The 16,016-nt window shown below is 40.4% G+C and overlaps 1 protein-coding gene across 1 annotated transcript in view; it reads right to left on the bottom strand.

Annotated features, from left to right (window-relative positions):
• Window positions 1-16,016, bottom strand: part of LOC108918691 (alpha-1,3-mannosyl-glycoprotein 4-beta-N-acetylglucosaminyltransferase C-like) — a 42,561-nt gene that overhangs the window by 1,208 nt on the left and 25,337 nt on the right. The window contains exons 2-3 of the mRNA XM_018726170.2: window positions 1,565-1,716; window positions 624-771 (exon numbers count right to left, since the gene is read on the bottom strand). Of these exons, the coding sequence (XP_018581686.1) occupies window positions 624-771; window positions 1,565-1,693 (277 nt within the window). The 5' untranslated portion in view covers window positions 1,694-1,716. The remainder of the gene's footprint in view (window positions 1-623; window positions 772-1,564; window positions 1,717-16,016) is intronic.

The raw sequence follows: 16,016 nt of genomic DNA, 5'->3' as shown, positions 1-16,016 counted from the left end.
AAGTTCAGACTTGCCATTTTAATTTTCATAAAACATATTTACCAAGAAGCCCTGAAGATTAACATAAATGGTAAAACTGCTGGGCCTTATTGTTCACTCCCCTTCCTAAATAGTTGAGATATCTATGGAAATTAAATATTGATGGATGGAAGTGATATGAAGTCATGTCCATTTTGTAGCAACTACTTGCATGATTTTCAATGCAAAGAGGGAACGGAAGTAGTATAGCAGTGCCTTCTCCTATACATGTCTGAGGGGGCACAAACATGGAGAGAACCACAGAAACTCTGCACATCCTGAGTGGCATTTGGACCAAGCATCTAGAATATTAAAAACAGCTGATTTGTTTACTTTAGACATTCTTGAAAATGAGTCAATACATTAGTTTTATTATTCTTACCAAACAAACTAAAAAGTAAAATCCAGTGATGATGCTTTTTATTATAATAGTTTTTAAGGAGATAAAGAAGTTCTAATAATACCGTATGGTTCATGGGTGATGCCAGCAATTCTGGCCCATTTGAAGGTGGATTAAAGTCGTGCTGCACTTTTTTTTTTCTCACAGAAATGTGTGAATGTGTGGATGCTGTGGAAAAGCAATGTACAGATGACCATATACTTACTCTTGCGTGACACAGGCGATCCTGCCAGGTAGCGGTATGTAACATTTATAGTTCCAGAAAAATTAGTCAGATATTTGAAGGTATGAAGATATCGCTCAGAGTTCAACTGATGCATTGATGTCTCTCTCAGCTGCCTCTTGTCCTCTTCCTATAATCAAATTAAAATTAAAGAAACAACCTTCATCTCCAGCAATGTTAGGAATGCTAGAAACCACATACTTTTCATTTTAATGCTAAGCGATTATTCTTCACTATAGTGCCACTATATCCCCAATAGTATTCTGCAGTAGTTATCACAAAAAACCTGAAAAATTAATAACGCATTTCTATTTCACAGAAAAAATATGCATTTAATTCAGCAGTACGTACTAGGAGAGAGTGCACAGGTTCTCACTCAAAACCTGGAGAGTATACTTACCCCCTATTTTAGTAGAGTTTCTTCAGAACTCTGTCTTTAAATAGTTTTTACATTTATATCTAATATCTATAGTTTGCATGCGATGAAAACAGCTCTTTCGAAATTTAGGCAACAAGTACGGCTAACATTACTAAATTCCGATGATTTTATAAAAACAAGAAATTCAGTCTAAAAATCTGACTCTGCATTCCCAAACTTTCAGCATGTTGCCTAAGAGGATAATGAATTATTACACAGAAATAATGTGCTGTAATTAGTTTTACAAATATAAAAGCCCCTTTCCTGACAATTTTGGCTCGGTAGTGGATGTATTTATGGTAATCTAAACTTTTTATGGTCAATTTTCCTTTCAGAAATGAGATGTCTTCTCAACGTCATATTTGGAACCTACATATTCTGTTTTGCTCCCTTAAATTTCATATGGCCCCAAGTGAGTGTCCATATGCTTGCTATGGGTTCATGACTGAAAGGTCAGAGACATCAGCACTGAACACCCACACACACGTCCAGAGAGATGACTCACCAGCACGTATCCATCTTCCATGTACAAGTTGACAAAGATGAGACAGGTGATCAGTATGCCCAGCAAGGGGAAGGTGGAGCGTTTCCTGAAACACCTCATCTTGTCCAGGTACTTCCACGGCAGTCTCATGATGGCTGGTCACTCACTGAGATCTAATGGGATAAACATGCAATGTGACAATGGCACGCTGTGTGCCTCTATCTGCGTACCGCTCCGTCCGTCAGCAAACCTGCATCCATCAATTGATTTTGAGGCTCTTTGTACCTCATCTTAACATTGATTAAATGCCCATGTTTTCTTCTTCCATCACGTCTGTGTAACATGAGTCACCTCAGTACCCTGTACAATGCACAGGCCTTGCTCACACTGTAAACAGACTGAAATAAATGCCCAGGAAAACAACAGCAAAAAGGTAACACCTTCAAATATGCATGAAAAGTCAGAGGTGGAAAAAGAAAAGATTTTCCATCCAGTGTTTTGGAAAAATGCAAATCCTGCGCTTGAACGGCATGAAAAAGGCTAAAGCGGATGCCTGTAAGCGGCTTAACCTGGTATTTGCGTTGGTTTATTACAAATATCACTAATGAACAGAGCAGTAAACCCCCACTGAGAAGGGGTCATGCATGCATATGCTGTCAGGAGTCGATCTAACGTGCAGCAAGGGACTTGAAAAGCAGTCAAGCCACATGATCACTCTAAGAATTTTTAATATCCTGCTTACTTAATCTAAAATGTCACACTTATTTTTTTTTCCAGCGCAGGCAAGACAAATAACAGAGATTCATTCAGATAGATTAATGAAAGACTCTTGAAAAACCAGCAGATTTATGTGGGATCTCATCCAAGAGCAGTGTGACAAACATCAAGATGAGAAGACTTCACCTCTGATTTGGACTGAAAACATTGCGCACTAATGCATCTGTCTCTTCTTCACCACAAATTTTCTGAGCTTCTGTGCAACGCTCCAAAGCCATTGTTGATTAAGGAGCCGAAAACACTGATGTGCATTTCTAGCAATAATGTATTCTTAATTACAGCAAAAATGCAAGAAAAATTTTAATATACAGTGCTTGTCAAATCATGATGACAGAATATAACAGAAATGTGCATTTCAAGCACAAGAACTATCTTTTGGGAAAAAATCGTGGCATGTGGTATAATTTTACAGCGAAGCATCACAATTACACAGGCCATTTAGGGATAACATCTGTGCGTCTAGATTTGTTTACAGGTTTTGCTTGCAAAAGTAATGCTGAAAGGATGGGTGATGCAAGGAAAGGCTGTCTTTAATGCACTTACAATAAAAGCAGTATTTCACAGTATTATACAAATTCTCCTGAAGAACTTCAGAACTGTTAAACGAGAAAAAAAGCACATCTTACTCTGTCCACTTTCTGTGTACGTAGAGATCATTGTCACATCGATCCTCGTTCATCAGTTAAAATCAAATTTGTATCTCAAAGAATAGAATGAAAATGTCTGTTTTGTCCAGTGGGAGAATCAGATTTTCACTATTGCTATTTGTTCATATTTTATTGCGTTTCATTTAATTACAATATAATATGAACGTATATGAAATATTTCTTTTATCATTTTGTATGGGATATGCTGGGAATATGGAGACCGTCACAGCCACCACAAGCTCCTCCTGGACGTGAGCCCAGCACACCTGAAGAAGATTAAGAACTAGCATAAGTAGGAGGGATCCATAGTGGAGAAGCTTATATACCTTATCGCACACTTCATTGCTAAACAATCATTCTCAGACCCAGGAACCGACCTACTTTTGTCCTCGACCACGGTTTTGTTGTCCCGGAGCATTCCTACTTGGTTTCAGCCAAATTTTGTCCACAACCATGATTTATCAGACTCCGCTCTTCCTGTCCTGGCTTTGACCCTGCTTGTCTCAAGACCAAGGCTTTTGTCAGATCCCAAGATCTCCATCCCGGCTTCGACCCAGCACGTACCCGACCTTGACCCTGACCTTGCCCACAACAACTTCTCTGGTTCCAACCTTGTTTCTGCCCCATGACCGAGATCCTGCTCTGTTCCAGACAATAAAACTCGGTGACTGGATCCATCCTCAGCTCTGCTGCCGAGTGATTGTGACAGAAACATATCATCACGAAAAAAAAACAGAAATAAGAGAGAAACAGAAAAAAAAAAATCAGAATAAGAACCTATTGAGTATATAGATTTCGATGAGATATTACTACCAAAATCATATATTTTCAGTAATTTTATATTTTATACTTAATTTTACTTCCATACTATTAACATTTGTTCTTTCATTAATGGACATTCTAATTTGATGAAAATTCTCCTAAGAAATATGAAATATTTTAACTGTGTACAGAAGCCACCAATATTTCTGATTCGTCATCAATGTTTAAGTCAAACTTCAGTGGTAGGTGACATGTAAATACTGAAAAAATGTTTTACTAAGAGAAGCTCATATAGTTTAGGTGTTCACTGCGTGTGATGTGTACCTTTTACCGTGTACATTTATTTGGCAACCAGGAAAAATTTAGCGAAGTCTGGTTATGAAAGTATAACATAACTGACAAACTGGCATTTCCCTGAGATGACAACTTACTAAAGTGCTGAAATGAAATGATGGCCTTATTGAACAATAAAAGAAAAAGATGGGCACCAACATTTCAAAATTTAATGAGCAGCTTGTTTCAGTAAAACCTAACACGTGTTAAATGAAAAAAAAACAACGTTCATGTATTATTTCGGCTGTCTTCAGCGGTATGTTTGATCTGGCCTTTTGTACAATTATCCAAGATGTAAAGCAAACGTGATATAATTTATGCTTATTTGTATTCTATTTCAGGGGTGCGGTGGCGCAGTGGGTTGGACCGCAGTCCTGCTCTCCCGTGGGTCTGGGGTTCAAGTCCCGCTTGGGGTGCCTTGCGACGGACTGGTGTCCTGTCCTGGGTGTGTCCCCTCCCCCTCTGGCCTTACGCCCTGTGTTACCGGGTAGGCTCCGGTTCCCCGTGACCCCGTATGGGACAAGTGGCTCTGAAAATGTGTGTGTGTGTGTGTGTGTGTATTCTATTTCACACCTGAGCTTTAGAATTATTTCACAGCATTGCCATGTATATCAAGCTTTTACGTGCCTCATCTCAGTGCATTATTACAAAATCTTGGTGACACTTAAGTGAGGATAGCCCTTGGACACCTGTTTGTTAACTCAGAAGTGGGCTTTATTTGCAATAGTATGGGGGCTGAATGTGGTGCAAGAAAACGGCAAACTTAAGGGATAATGCGTGGAAGAGACCTAAACTTCAGAACTTGGGTGTCTTATTGCTCTTCTCTTTTCTCCACCTTTTCTCGCTCTAGCTGAGGGTTTGAATTGGAAAACTGGGAGCCACATGCTTGTTTACCATAACTAGGAGCATGAACGTTAGGGAAGGATGTCACCAGCATGGTAACCAGGTGCAGGTCTTAGTAGGTTAATGCATTGGTGTATGTTTATGGAGATGGATGTAGCTAACGCCTGTCCCCTCCCCCGTATCACACTCTACCCCCAACAAAGTCACATAAAACTCAAATTCACAAAAAGCACACAGTCTTAAGAACACCGTGCCTTTGGACTGTGGGAAAACATTGGGTGGGTGAACAACACTCAGGAAAATGTTCAGATTTCATCCCCTCAGGGACAAATCAAAAATTTGAAACTGTACTTATTACAAATTTTTTTTTTTGGCTGTGTGAATTAAGCTCTGTTTTTTGGAGTTGTAGAACTTTTAGAGCTTTCCACAACAGAAAAAACATAAACATCAGAAAAGCCACTGGAAAATTAAAATACTGTCACCATGGGGAATATGTATGAATGAAAACAGCTTAAGGTTTTAAAATTTTTTGTTGCAGCTGCTGGCAGAATCAAGCTCACCGTAAACCTTTGTCAACAGTCCATACTGGTGTGCTGAATATGTATTAGGAAAGCCTTTTCTAATGATCAGGAAGGCACAGAAACTCCATATTAATGGGAGACCTCAAAGAAAAAAAAAAAAAATCTGCTTTGAATAAGAGTGGAAAAGATTAATAATGCCGTCAGCAGAAAGCAATTTTCCCACATTTAATCTTCTTACCGATTTTTTGAAATATTTCCCTTGAGTATTTCTAAACTCGCAGATACACAGCTCTGCACAAATAATCAATTAAGGTTAGAATGCCATGAATTCAGCAGCCGTACTGTATCAGACTTTGGGCTAGTTAAACAAATAGTTTTAAACAAAAAATAGTTTTAAACAAAAAGTGAAAAATGGGAAGCCAAAAGGCCTATTTCTGGCACCCCTCAAATCGTTATGTATCGATGAGAAGCCGACCGACCCAACCAATGGCTACAACCGCTCGTCCCAACGGGGTCGCTGCGAGTCAGAGCCTACCTGGCAACAGAGGGCGCAAGGCCGAAGGGGGAGGGGCCACATCCCGGACAGGACGCCAGTCCGCCACAAGGCACTCCAAGCAGGGCTCGAACCCCAGACCCGCCACACAGCGGGCACTGGTCAGTGAGAAGCTCTTTATGTTTTGTTTAATTGTTGGAGGCTTGAATTTGTGTGTTGCTTCCATTCGTCATCAGGTGCATCTGGACCGGCTGGGGTCTCCAGAAGAGAGACACAGGGCCAGGATCAAAGTGGATGTGGGAAATCGGCTGACGTGCTTGGCTGAAGCACTCATCTCTGAGAGCTGGAAGCCCGTGCTGTTCCTCCTGGACACTGTCTGACAGGTTCCTGCCAGTGGCAGCTATTGGCCCGGCTGGAAGGAGTACCAGGGATGACCTCCTCGGTACCTTGTCCTTTGTGGCTCATGATTCCACTCAACCTTTCCTTTGTAGATGGAATAACAGTTTCACCAAGCACGGAGAAAGTCAAGACGTGAGGTCAGGGCAGGTCTCAAGGCACAGAACTTATGCTGAATTTAATCACATCTGGGGATAGATGGCTCTTATAGACAGCGATGTGCTTAATTAAAAGTCAATGACTGCTGAAGAGAAGGAAAAGCAAAGGATATGGTGTGGAATGGCCAAAATGTGAATCTAATTAGAGATCGTCTAGTTTGTGCCCAGTGCAGTACATTTGATATTTATGAATGGCTTTCTTTTTTTCTCATTACATTATGCAACATCTTTGATTAACTATGTGCATTAGTGGCCATTTGGGTAACCATTCCAAAAGTGATTATCAGAATGAGACATTAAGAGCCAATTAGAGTGTCATTCTTACTACCAGCACTTGATTTGCAAATCTGTGTCTTGACAGATATAGTAGCTGTCGATGACAAACTGGTGAATCTTTCTAATGAGCCCTTCGCCTGCTCGAAATCTTTTTCTTCTTTTTCCTCCTAGTAGGCTGTGCAATTAAGCAAGTGTATGCTATCAATATTTTTGAAGATTCTTTGTGTAAAGGGACCAGAACCAATATTTTCTGTTTTCCCCTGAGAATGAGTATTCTTACAACTTGTTTTGCATCTCGAAACATATTATTTTGATGCAAATTCTGACACAGGCCAAATGTAAAAATAAATTGATCTGAATATTTGTGACTGCCAAGATCTGTGCCATTGCCCTTGGCAGCCGGATCACGATTTGCTTCCATGTAATAGCAGTAACCAGGAGCAGCAGATGGATGTAAATGTTCTTCACTCTGCTCAGCTCCAGGTTCCGGCCCCGGTCATCTCATGCTTAAAACCAACGTAACGGTCTTCCGACTGACCTTCTTCTGAGTGTCATCAGACAGTTCCACCTAACCCAGAGTGCAGCTTTTTTAGTCTCCCCAAGTGCAAGTCAATCCTCTGTAATCCTTTCTAGCCAGGCTTTACTGTTTCAGTACTTCCTGAACTCCAATAAAGTTACATCTTTATTGATTTCAGGCACACATAAACACACATACATAACATTTATAAAAAAAAAAAACTGCAAATAAGAAGTAATGATTTATTTATTAATATTGTTTACATCAAAATCGCTTGGTCCATTATAAAAAGTCTAACAATTAAAAAAGTAAATAAAGGTTTATGACATATTCTTTCAGGGTATGACCATCCGACAAACAATGTCATATCACATTTACCTGACACTGCTGTTTTCTGTCCATGTGTCAGCAGCAGCAGCTGCAGCAGCAGGAGTGTGCAGAGTGCCAGCTGTGGGCTTATTGAGCTCAAGTGCAATACGGATCCGTACAAAAGGGTAATGAGGACACAGGCGCTAAAAAATGATTCATGGGACCTGGGACACACAGGCTCTTCTCAGCAGTTAACACTTTAACCCAGATTAGTGGTTTGCCAACGGGCCATCGGAGTGGCCTGGAGACTGAGGGACCCTATATTGCCTGCTCATTTTCATTCATGAAATCAAGCTGCTTACTGATACTGTACCAATCTGTTACACCTATCAGATACCTTTCCATCATAATTATTAATGTCTGAAGGCTGTGGAGTAAAATACATTATACTGTATGCAGAGATGAGGGGCATGGTGGCGCGGATGGCTTGGCCAAGAACTGCTCTCCGGCGGGTCTGGGGTTTGAGTCCTGATTGGGGTGCCTTGCAATGGACTGGCATCCCATCCTGGGTGTGTCCCCTCCCCCCTCCAGCCCTGCGCCACCAGGCTAGACAGACTGGCGGTGTGTATGCAGAAGCACTGTAGCTGGAGGAAAGAGCTGCTCATGTTTACATGCAAGGTACAGGCAGTCCCCAGGTTACGAACATCCAACTTACATACAACCCGTAGTTACAAACCACCCCTGGTAAACCTTATTAATTTGAATATTGAAGTTACGTACAATGATTCATAATATCAAACGGGTGCCTTCAAAACATTACGCATCTACGGCAGTTTGTCGGCTCATGGGCGCGTGAGCCTGAGGTAGGACAGAGACTTCCTTCTTTTCAGTTGGACTGTCATGCCCACGACCTCGCCCCGAACGTCCGCACCCGAAATCAGATCAGCGGGGTATAAAGAAGCCTGCACACCTGCACACCCTGGTTGCGGAATGTCATTTGAGAAACCCGTCTCCCCAGCGCTCTCGAATGAACCCACGACAACCTACCCAACTTTCCAAGTCCCTCGTTCTCCTCAATCCCTCGTTCCGCTCCTGACGTCCACGGCCCTCAACGCTTGCATCACCTCCTCGGCTACGACATCGGATTCTCCCCAAGACCTATGTTTGTGCATTGACTGACCCATGCCTGTCCTTGACCATGGATCTCGCCTGCTCCCTTGTCTACTGACAATAAAAGTCCCGTGATTGGATCTACACACACACACACACACACACACACACACACACACACACACACACACACACACAACACCTCAGTCTCCTGCCCGCTCAGTACTACTACTACTACTACTACTAATAATAATAATAATATCACTATTTTCATTACATTGTATTATTATTATTATTATTATTATTACTGTATTGTTATATTAAAGATGTTTTAGTGTATCCGGAAGTGTTTCTTTAATGTTTTTTAAGCATAGAAAGATACAAGACATACTAAGACAAACAAATGACTAACTGACATTAGACACGAACTGTACCGAACTGTTCCGACTTACGTAGAAATTCGACTTAAAGACAGGCGTAGGAACGGAACTCGTTTGTAATCCAGGGACTGCCTGTATATGCCTGATTCTGGGACACACACCCATACACTGTTAAATTAAAAACATGGCCACTTCTTGGTTAACATTTCAAGATTGAGGAAATTTCCTCAGGGAGAGATGGTTACAGCAGATAATATAAAAACAGACTTCTGAGAGTACATTAGGAGTGGGAAGCTGTAAAGTAAATTTGCATCCAGGGCCCTAACTGGAAATATGGGTCAAAAACAGATACTGTATAGAACAATTTTTATTGTCTTCGCACTTCATCAATGCAGAGGGATTCCAAAACTAGATGTTTCTAAGGAAGAGAAATTCTTGGAAAACAGAATATGCCTGCTGGTATACGTACGCAGAGGACCTTGCTCCTTTTAAAAGGAGTCTTTTCACAAAGACCTCATACACTAACAAGTGGTGAAAGCAGTACAATCAAACCGAAAAGTTACATGTGTGTCCTCTAGAAGGACACACCTTTCCCCAAGCAGAAATCTGAAATATAGCTCCATTTCCAGAGATCTGAAACCCTGAAGGATAGAATAACGAGGTATATTGTATTTCCCACACATTCCTTAAGTGCTGGAGGTGTGCATTTGGAGATCAATGACACGGGCAGGATTTTATTATTATACATTAGATGAAAAACACTCAAATATAAGACAACAGCTATAAACCAAAGCGATTAAAATCTGCAAATTTTACAAAATGCAATGTTAAGTTTTTTCCTCCTACTGTACTGTCTGGGTGAAATTAAGCAAGTAACTTCAGATTCAGCATCTTTTAGCGTCAATTAGATCGTAAATTAGATAGCTGTATGCACTGCAGCCAGAGAGATGCAGCAGAACTGGACATGATGGAAGACACAGGACTCCTAAATCACTGCCAGCAGATGGCAAATAAGAATGGCACTGTGTTTTCCGGCAGTGCTGGTATTGCTGTTTTTTTTTTTTCTTGCCATTGGCTAATCTCCTAAAATTTCCAAGATTCCACTAAATGAATATGCATTGTTTTTGCAGTCAAAGCATTCACACAAGATGATATGATAATGAGGAGGAAGTGCGATCAAAAATGAAATTAATCTCATGTAAAACGGCTGCTTGGCGCTTCTAATTATATGTCATGTTAATAACGGAATATGTTGTACAACAAAGGTCTTTGGTAAACACCATTGTTCATTTGTTTGCAGACAGAAATAACTGACAGACTGTTTTCGTTAAACCGATTTAAGCTTTATGCGAGAATTCAATATACATGGGAATATTTGTGGCAAAGAAATTGGTTACAGGAAAAAGACTTTTTCAATTAGGTTTTTTTTTTTTTAAAACTGAGGTCAATAATGTGTTTCCAGAAGAGAATGTGCTTAGTGACATACATTATAACATCGACAAAAGGCTGACATGTATTATTTGCTCCTGTTCATTGAATAAACATGAATTTACGCTTACAAATCTGATGCTAAAAAAATCCTTTCCCTCACCAAAATGTAAATTCATTTTCTCAAGTATAAACCAGTTTACTGGACTATCACAGAAAATACACGAAAGAACTACACATCTACAATTCCCACTCTACAGTGCCTTTGGGTTCTTCTGTATCAGGCACAAAATCAACGCATACATGTATATATTTTTATGCATTTCATCAAAAATCATGGACCGTGTTTTTATTTCTTAAGGGCAGATTAAGCACTGCATTCAAAGGAAATGAAAATAGAATAAATCTTGATGTACAGATATGAAAGATGAGGCAGCCAGTGTTTATAATTTTCAAGGCCGCATAAGTACGAGAACCTGTGATGCAGAATGATGCTCTACCAGTTTAAAACATTTGCATTTTTGTTTAGGAGAAGGGGGCTAAGACCCCTCAAAGGTTCACAGGGCTCAGTAGAAGTCACTGGTCAATGCTGCACATTAATAGGGGTTTCAGTTTACCTTCATGTATGGTATACTGAGATTATCACTTTCATTTAAATGCAGGATTGACTCTCATATTCAAGTCTGTCACACATATTTTGTATTTACCTGACACTTTTCTCCAGAGAGGCTTGTAATGTCAAGGTTATAGTTAGTTATACAACTGGGTAAGTTTACTGGAGCACTTTCAGATAAGTACCTTACTCAAGGGTACTGTAGCCAGAGGAAAGGATTGAACCTGCAACCTTTAACTCTCAAGGCAATAGCTCTAACCACTACACTGCCAGCTATCCAACACCCCAAAAACAGTTCAGACTCCCCAGTTCACCTGAAAGACACACATGGACTGTGGGAGGAAACTGGAACCCCTGGAAGAAACCCACAGAAACATGTGGAGAACTGAGTAGGGTCTGAACCAGCAACCATGAGGCACCACTGCACCACCTTTATCATTATTACTACTACATTTACTTTTATCTAAAATGACTTAGAGCATGAGGCTTCTTTACAGTTATGTACCCGCTTATACAGTTTTACTGGAGCAATTCAAGGTAAAAACCTTGCTCAAGGTTACTATGGCTGGAGAAATGATTTGAACTGGTAACTTTAGGGCACCAAGTGCAGCAGCTCAAATCACTATGCTACCAGATGTCTACTACGATTACTTATGTATGCAAAAGTTTTAAGTACAACAGCTGGCTCTTCTATAGAAATTGCTTGTATGGCTCATTTGCCAAGTGCTTCCGTGCCAAAGTGAAGGGGAATAGTTTTTCATACAATATCAGTGCAGCAGAAAGAAAAGGAGACATCATTATTAAAGTGCAAAAACAGAAGTGAGCCCAGAGTCCAACATATCCACATCCAAGGTACAAGAGTATATTTCTCCAGACCATACTGGATGCCTACTAAAGCTCACAAGCCTACAAAGCATCACAGAAGCATGCAGATATATAGAGCTTTTTTAATGCAGTTATTTCTCTAAACTTCAAAGGGAATCTTGGTATATTCACATATTGAACATAGTATTCCCATTTGACACGAAAGAGGGTGCTTCCTTAACAAGTTTTATGTAATTTGCACTTTAGTTCATGCTGCTTGGGATTAATGCTTTCGTTTGTGATTTAAGTTCTTTCTTTTTTCTGTTACTGGTGTAACCCTGCTACCTTCTGATGGCCTGAATTTTTCTTAAATATGAAGTTCTGTTTCCCTCTGCTTTGTGCTCAAACGGTGCCATTTTTAGCCAAAAGTGGGTAGTAACAAATTACATTTACTCAGTTACCTGTGCTTAAGTACAATTTTGGAGAAACTGGCACTGTTCAGATTAAACATTGCCATAACTAACTTTTCCTCCAGTACATATATAAAGGAAAAATGTGCAGTGGGTCCCCCACTTACAAACTTAACTGGGATAAAGAGTTGGTTACCCTAAAAGATTACTAGTCAAATGTGACACAAGGTGGGCGAGGGCCTACTCATCAGTACTCATCAGTACTCATTACTACTCATCAGTACTATACACAGCTGTTGGTGTGATGTGCTCGACTAACTTGAGAATGTACAAGAATCTCATGTTTGCACCAATTATTCTTTGTTGGTTGCAAAACAGACGTTTGTTTACTCCGAACTGTAAGCAGCTTTGGAGAAAAGTGCCTACTAAAGAGTGGAGTTATTAGGACTGTGTCTCTCTTTCTCCCGCTGAGCAGTTTGCGGACACCAGGCTGACAGAAAGCTGTTCCCTCGGATGAACTGTGCACGCGCCTGTACATTTGGAGTCTCCTGGGAGTGAATTTCTGAGACGCGTTGTAAATAAGAAAGCACAACCAAGAACCCTGGTCAGAGCTAGAGCAGGGTGCTGAATAACAGACGGCAACTCTTCCTCTTTGGGATTTCTGTCTGTTGGTCTACTTCAGGGAGCACAGTGGTGCAGCAAGTAGTGCTCCCACCTTGCAATGCATGGGTGGTGTGAGAGTACCTGGGTTTGATCTCCCTTCAGTCTGTGTGGAGTTTGCATGTTCTCCTCCTGTGTGTAGGTTTCCTCCAATACTCTGAAAATGTTCAGATGAATCGATGACTCTAAATTGCACTCAGTGTGTGAATGGGAGAATGATTGTGTGGGTGTGAGTGTGCATGTATGGCTATCCTGCAATGACCAGGAATGTTGTCCAGGGTGTACCCCCCCTGCAGTTTTATGCCTGATGATTCCGGTTCACCCTATCGGTTACTGCAACCCTGTTCAAAATAAGCGGTTATTGAAACTGGATGGATGGTGCATTGGCTTTGGTTCACAGTTTGATTTGGAACACTAGCTCTCTCAATGAAAAAACACTAGATAGTTCTCAAAAAAGTTTGCACACACAAGTCTCGAAAAACTCGAACAGTGATCCATGACTTCCTGTCTAAATGAGGTATAAATATGAGGTAATGGACAGGACAGACCCCGTTAGTCAAACATCAGTATGGGTAAGAACAGAGAATACGAAGAAATGAGACAACAGATCGTTGACCTGCATAAACCAGGTGATGGTTATGAAAAAATAGCTGCCCATCTGAAAAATTTCCTTATCTTAATACACACACACACACACACACACACATTTTCAGAACCGCTTGTCCCTTATCTTAATATTCAATAAAAATCAAAGTTACCTTAGACCAAGGGGTCAAGTCCATCAAGATTAATATTAATACCTAGCAGGATCTAGTCTTATATTTCTTTTGCAATTATTCGATTAATGTATTTCAAAATAATTTTATTTGCAAAGTAGATTTAATTCATTAAAAAAATTGATAAAACTGCATATTGCAGATGTTAACATTGGCATTGGTTCATAACATTAAAAGCTTCATTTGAATCAAAGTAAAATCAGTACTGCAATACTTTTTTGACTTGATATTTTTTTGTTCTGTTCAAGTAAATTTTTGGACGTGTCCTTTTATCTGAGCATTTCTAAAAGTACAATCTTTCCCCTCCTGGCAAAGTTAATTAATAGGTTCCAGAAAACCCCTGGTGAAAAAGAATAAAGTTCTGGAAAACAATAATTTTCAAAACTCAAAGATAAAATTACTATTAGTTTCAATGTAAAACATTTTTATGTGCTCCTCAGTCCGTAAAAGTGACAACTATTTATAAGAAAATTTCACCAAATCCATTAAAATGGACAGTGACTTTATTACTTAACATTAGTTAATTAAGACTGCATAACTAGTTTCCCCTTCACTGATTATTCTAGATACTTTGTGCCTTTATAATAATAATAATTATTATTGTTGTTGTTATTACTAATAGGCTTCTATATGTCTGTCTACCTGTGCTTGTTACATATCGTTCACTTCAATGCTCAAACACCACATACATACATACATACGATACTTGTTTACATTTACATTTACTCATTTAGCAGATGCTTTTCTCCAAAGCAATGTACACCTTCAATGATCTGGATGCAAACACTTGAATCTTGAGGCCAGTCCACTGGTCTCACACCACCATGTGAACCAGAGTACATTACACTAGTAGCTGCATATACACTTTTCCATTATTAAAGAAATGGTTGTTAAAAATGATTAACCATAACGATGAGCCCTTTACTAATGGCCCTCGGTCACTGGCTTGCGGTCTTGCGCTACTGGTCAGGTGTGTTTCTGTTCCAGTCCTTCGCGATCCTGTCCAGGTCTTGTGTGCCGCCTTGTATTTCCAACGCATCGCTGGTTCACTTATTGCGTAACACGCCATGCGGCCCCTTTGGCGCTGTCTCTATGCTGTATCACCTGTGCGCTTTAATTCCTGCTTAGCGCTGTGTCCTTGTGTTTATACTCTGCTGAGATCGTTGAACGGTGCAATGCAAAGTTTATGTATTAATTCAACCTTTAATGTAAAAAAAAATACAAAAGTATTTGAGAACAATGTAGATGACACAAAAACGGGAAAAAACTTTGGTGTCTTATCATGTCCTGGGGCCGGGCTGCGCTACTGGACATGCCATGCCATGGTTCGAGCCCCACCCAGTCTCTGGGGGGTTTGAATGTTTTTCCCGTGTACGTGGGGGTGTCTTCCCAAAGACACGTTGCAGGTGAACTGCTCCCTAAACTGTTGGGAGTGTGCGCGCGTGCGAGCGACTATTTCATTTATTCTCACTTTTTCCCCCATAATTTTGTCACTTGGTGTAGCCGTGATGCGCTGAACTTAGAGCTAAAGACTGCAGGAGCGGTACAGTAACGCAGGGAGATGCTGCGCAAACTCGGCTCGACACTAAGTGTCGAGATAAGCACGTGGTGCACCGCCTCGTCCATCAGCATGAAGGATCCTAAGAACGATTAAATACCTGCTTCTCTTAATTCTTTTCGTAACTGTGATTTTTTTTTTAAACATTATTTTTTATTACCCATAGAGAAGTGGAATTTTCGTAAAATGGAGGTTTGCAACTCGGGGTTGACTAACAATAGCCTACTTTTCAGTTAAATACTGTACTGTGTGTGAGCCCCCATACTGCGCAGAGAGGACAAAAGGTTGTATCAATATTGTTGCGTTACACAAACTCGTGTGACTCGCCCGACGTCGCATGTTCTCGAGTTCATTACACGTTTCATTAATGTGCGCATGCGCTGAAGAAGGCTCGAGGCCAAAATGCGTCCGTGTTACATTTTCCCGCCACAATAAATACGGTAAAAACCGAGTGCTGTCGCACCTGCACAATTTCACGTGTTTACAGAGTCCAGCACCTGCTCTAATATCTTTCAGTGTTTGTGGTGACCATGTAGTATCTCTAGTTGTAAATTACTTGAAGTTGGTTAACCAATTTCCATATCAGCTGTATGAAATGAAGGCTTTAGTCTTTAGACTAAAGTTTAGTGTTAATCTTGGAGTGTCTCTGGTCTTACTTTTGGTTTTGCATCTAAAGTGCTTTCCGAAGGTGTACCATACCAA

This window comes from Scleropages formosus, chromosome 21, assembly GCF_900964775.1.
Source record: "Scleropages formosus chromosome 21, fSclFor1.1, whole genome shotgun sequence".
NCBI lineage: Eukaryota > Metazoa > Chordata > Actinopteri > Osteoglossiformes > Osteoglossidae > Scleropages > Scleropages formosus.
This window is presented reverse-complemented; position numbering and strand designations above follow the sequence as displayed.